Raw genomic sequence first — 4,317 nt, 5'->3', positions numbered from 1 at the left:
GAATAGCAAATCACCGATTTTTCCTTTTTGTTCATGATACGTTGTTCGAAAAAAATTTCATTTTTGACCCCACAAGTCGAAGTGTCTGGGTCCACCCCTGCGTGGGTAAAAGCCTTTTTGGAAATGATGAATAGAAACTAGTCATAAATGTGACTTGCCGTCGATACTTACATCGTTTCACATCGCTAGGCTTGGAACCGTCCAAGACTCTTTGATGGCCAAGTAGATAGAATTATTCATTAATTTGTGACAAATTTGAGAGGCTGAGAATAATTGACAAAAAAAAAAAGTCACAAATATATTGTTATATTTTCGAGTAAATGAAAAAATCTCATACTATTTTTAGTTATTTGTTGAAGTGAATTGTATCATTTTATAAATATTTGGTCAAAAAGTGTTACATTTGGCAGATCAAAATATAGGTCCAGTTTGTTTTCCATTTTTTGGCCACAAAAATGAAAAATATAATCGTTATTCATCTCATCAAGTCATCATATTTGATTTTTTCTCTCTTGTATGGATCACATAACGTTTATATTTTTCATGATTTAATGGCAAAATGAAGATATTTAACCTCATAAACGTCACTCACAATTTTGATGAAATAGCATAGTTAATCGCAAAAGAGTTAATGTGCGGCGATGGCTAAAGTCCTACAAAAATTCGACTGAAAGAAAATTCGACGGTTGGTACATTTTGATAAATTGAGTGGAGTTTGTTACATTTACACATGTAACATCTAACTACATCGTTTTTTATATTAATATTCCCAACTCTCACAGATACACAGACGGACTCATTTATGCTGTCACTTTATCCCTCTGAACTAAACTCATAAAGATATTGACACAGATATGCAGAAAACAAACTTCCTCTTCACACCTTCCTGCCAAAATTAAGCACATAGTCACAATGTACTTTCTCACTTTACCCAGACTGCCCAAAATGCTGCTCCTTCTGCTCTTCCTCCATGCCTTCTTCCTTTCTCCTATCAATTCCTCAGATCTAGCCAGTGATAGAACAGCCCTTTTGGCCCTCCGCGCAGCCGTTGGCGGCCGCACTTTTTTTTGGAACGTGACTTTATCTACGCCGTGCAATTGGCAGGGGGTTCTATGTGAGAACAACCGTGTTACTGCCCTCCGCCTTCCAGCTTCGTCCCTTTCCGGTGTCATTCCGCCGAATACCGTCTCTAATCTTACTCTCTTAAGGACCCTCAGTCTCCGCCTTAACCATTTATCTGGTCCTCTACCCTCCGATATCTCCCAACTCTCTAAGCTTCGGAATTTGTATCTTCAGGGAAATGGGTTTTCCGGGCCGTTACCGGATTTCCTGTTTTCTGTTCATTCTCTAGTGAGGTTGAATCTCGCTCAGAACAATTTTTCTGGTGAAATCCCTTCTGGGTTTAACAATTTGACCCGTTTGCGCACGCTTTATTTGGAAAATAATGGGTTCACCGGTGTTCTGCCGGACATTGAGCTGCCGAATCTTCAACAGTTTAATGTCTCTTTCAATAGCTTAAATGGGTCCGTGCCCAAGGGACTTGTGGGCATGCCTGATAATGCTTTCTTGGGAAATTCGCTCTGTGGGAAGCCTCTTGATAATGCTTGCGAGGCCAATGGGGAAACACCGCCTGCGACCGTTGGGAATGGTGGAGATGTAACTGGGGTGGATAGTTTAGGGAAAAGTAAGCGAAAGAAGTTGTCTGGTGGCGCAATTGCAGGGATTGTAATTGGATCTGTTGTGGGATTTATTTTATTATTGTTGTTGCTATTTATTTTCTCTAGGAAGAGAAGTGGAAACAAGGCGAGGTCCGTCGACGTGACAGCAATTAAGAATCAAGAAGCCAGGAAAAGCGAAAAGCCACTCGTGCAGCCGGAGAATGGCAGTACGAGTAACGAATTTTTGGTGGCAGCAGCAGCTGCAGCTGCATTGACAGCAAATGGGAATGCAAAGGGGGAAATTGGTGCTGTTACAAGTGAGGAAACCAAGAAATTGGCGTTTTTCGGTAACTTGTCGCAGGTTTTTAGTTTGGAGGAATTGTTGAGGGCATCTGCCGAGGTTCTGGGGAAGGGTACGTTTGGGACGACTTATAAAGCGGTTTTGGAAGTGGGAACTGTGGTTGCTGTGAAGAGGTTGAAGGATGTGACCATTTCGGAGGGGCAATTCAGGGAAAAAATTGAAGGGGTTGGGACCATGGATCATCAGAATTTGGTGCCTCTTAGGGCTTATTATTATAGCCCGGAGGAAAAGCTTCTTGTGTATGATTATATGCCAATGGGAAGCTTGTCTGCGCTTCTACATGGTGAGTGAGATTTTAAAATCTTTGCTTCTACAATTTTGTTAAGATACAGTTTCTTGATGTGGCTTCTAATTTTGATGATACGACTAATGTGTTTCAATCCTGCACGCATTCATCTGCCAGGATGCCTTCTTGGTTCAGAAGATAGCCACATACATGTACAATTTTGCTTGCCATATTTATGCTTAGTTCTTTGTGGAAAACCAGATTTTGATGATGGATTGTAGAATTGCTTATAATTGTTAAAGTAAAATAGTTTAAAAGGGGTTGTTTTTTAGTAGTTTATGCTTGGGATTTTTTCAACTTGCTTATGTAAATTTGGTGAGCTTCTTACGTCTGGGCTTATTTTCTTCTTCCTATCTAACAAAGGCCCCCTGTGATGTAGTCACTGATTTGATATTTTTGTAGCCAGTTGCATTTTTTTTGCTTGCCTATTATATTTCATGAACTATTGTTTGCAGCTTTAGTTTCATCCTAACTACGCTTTAATGTTAGTTGAATCTGATCTGATCAATTCCTATATAGTCTTGGCAGTTTGAATTTTGGTGGTTTTTGGCTATTCTATGTTAATTTTCTCTCTAATTTCCATGAGATTGCTACATTGGCAAACATATTAATTCCGGTACAATTTGCTTTCTTTATCATCAATGTCATCTTCTCCGGCTCAGGTAACAAAGGAGGTGGTAGGACGCCATTAACTTGGGAACTGAGGTCGCGGATTGCACTTGGAGCTGCACTTGGTGTTGAATGTCTGCATTCTCAAGGTCCAAATGTTACCCATGGAAACATCAAATCGTCTAATATCCTTCTCACAAAGTCCTACGAGCCAAGAGTCTCAGATTTTGGATTAAACCAATTGGTTGGAGTTCCATCCTCTCCCACCCGAGTTGCTGGCTATCGTGCGCCAGAAGTGACAGATCCTCGCCAAGTTTCTCAGAAATCTGATGTTTATAGCTTTGGGGTATTGCTTTTGGAGCTTCTTACGGGGAAGGCACCATCTCACGCCCTCTTAAACGAGGAAGGAGTTGACCTGCCAAGATGGGTTCAGTCAGTAGTTCGTGAGGAGTGGACTTCTGAAGTTTTTGATCTCCAGCTCCTCCGGTACCAGAATGTCGAGGAGGAAATGGTGCAGCTATTGCAGCTTGCAATCGACTGCACAGCTCAGCACCCGGACACACGGCCTTCGATTAAGGAAGTCGCTATCCGGATCGAAGATCTTCGGCGTTCAAGCTCACGTGGTGATCATGAGCAACCCGATGTTGTCAGTGAATTGCATTAAACGTCTACCCAGCATCATATTCATCCCGCTCCGTTGAAAATGTCAGCAATTTAAACCAGTTGTGCTTTTTGTTTGTTGTTAATTAGGCTTCATTTTTCTTTATTCCCAATTAACTTCTTCTTTCTTCATACTGTTTTTCAGTAAGAAATTAACAATTTATCTTCTTCTTTGTCATGTCCCAGTAATCTATTAGCATTCCCTTTTATTCGAGACAATATGAGTTCCATTAGTTCATGTTGGGTGAAACGTGGTGGTTGTAATTATAACTTGACTTTTTGCTTTTCTTTTGCTTTTGCAAACTTCCTTTTTTGCTGTTTAAGAGCCCCACGTACCCCACCCCTCTTTATTGTTTTTGTCCCTTCATCCAACCTCTAACTAAATCAATTACTAGCCTTGGACGTCGATTTCTTTTTCTATCAAGTCCATGTTCGGTATCCATTTTATTGGATAAGACTGGATTGTTCACTTCAGCCTCGTTTTCTTTCTTTAGGTCCCGTTTTGGAGTGAGTTTTCACCTCAAAAAATTGATCTTTTAACCGTTATTTCACTATTTGACCTATAATTTTTTAGAATAATGCTATTTGCAGTGAAGACTACCGGCAGTCGCCCTATGTGACGTATACTTGGCAGTTTTTCATTTGATGTATAATTCAAAAAATTACTATCATATTTATGTATCAAATACCAAATTGTCAATTGTATTCCACATAGGGCGACTACTGGCAGTTTTCACTACGAA

At 40.3% G+C, this 4,317-nt stretch overlaps 1 protein-coding gene across 1 annotated transcript; it reads left to right on the top strand.

Moving 5' to 3' along the window:
* Positions 1-747: 747 nt before the first annotated feature.
* On the top strand, positions 748-3,793 carry LOC111366351 (probable inactive receptor kinase At1g48480). Its single transcript, XM_022987107.1, has 2 exons — positions 748-2,302; positions 2,968-3,793. The coding sequence occupies exons 1-2, from the start codon at positions 913-915 to the stop codon at positions 3,576-3,578; spliced, it is 2,001 nt and encodes a 666-aa protein (XP_022842875.1). The 5' UTR covers positions 748-912; the 3' UTR covers positions 3,579-3,793.
* The last annotated feature ends 524 nt before the right edge of the window (positions 3,794-4,317 follow it).

The sequence above is a fragment of the Olea europaea genome, chromosome 2, assembly GCF_002742605.1.
Source record: "Olea europaea var. sylvestris chromosome 2, O_europaea_v1, whole genome shotgun sequence".
Taxonomy (NCBI): domain Eukaryota; kingdom Viridiplantae; phylum Streptophyta; class Magnoliopsida; order Lamiales; family Oleaceae; genus Olea; species Olea europaea.
This window is presented reverse-complemented; position numbering and strand designations above follow the sequence as displayed.

What these genes read in the sequence shown, in the direction of transcription:
- LOC111366351 (XM_022987107.1), top strand. Translation starts at nt 913, where the DNA reads ATGTACTTTCTCACTTTACCCAGACTGCCCAAAATGCTGCTCCTTCTG. An exon ending in CTTGTCTGCGCTTCTACATG is followed by an intron (nt 2,303 to 2,967) that starts GTGAGTGAGATT and finishes TCTCCGGCTCAG; the next exon opens with GTAACAAAGGAGGTGGTAGG.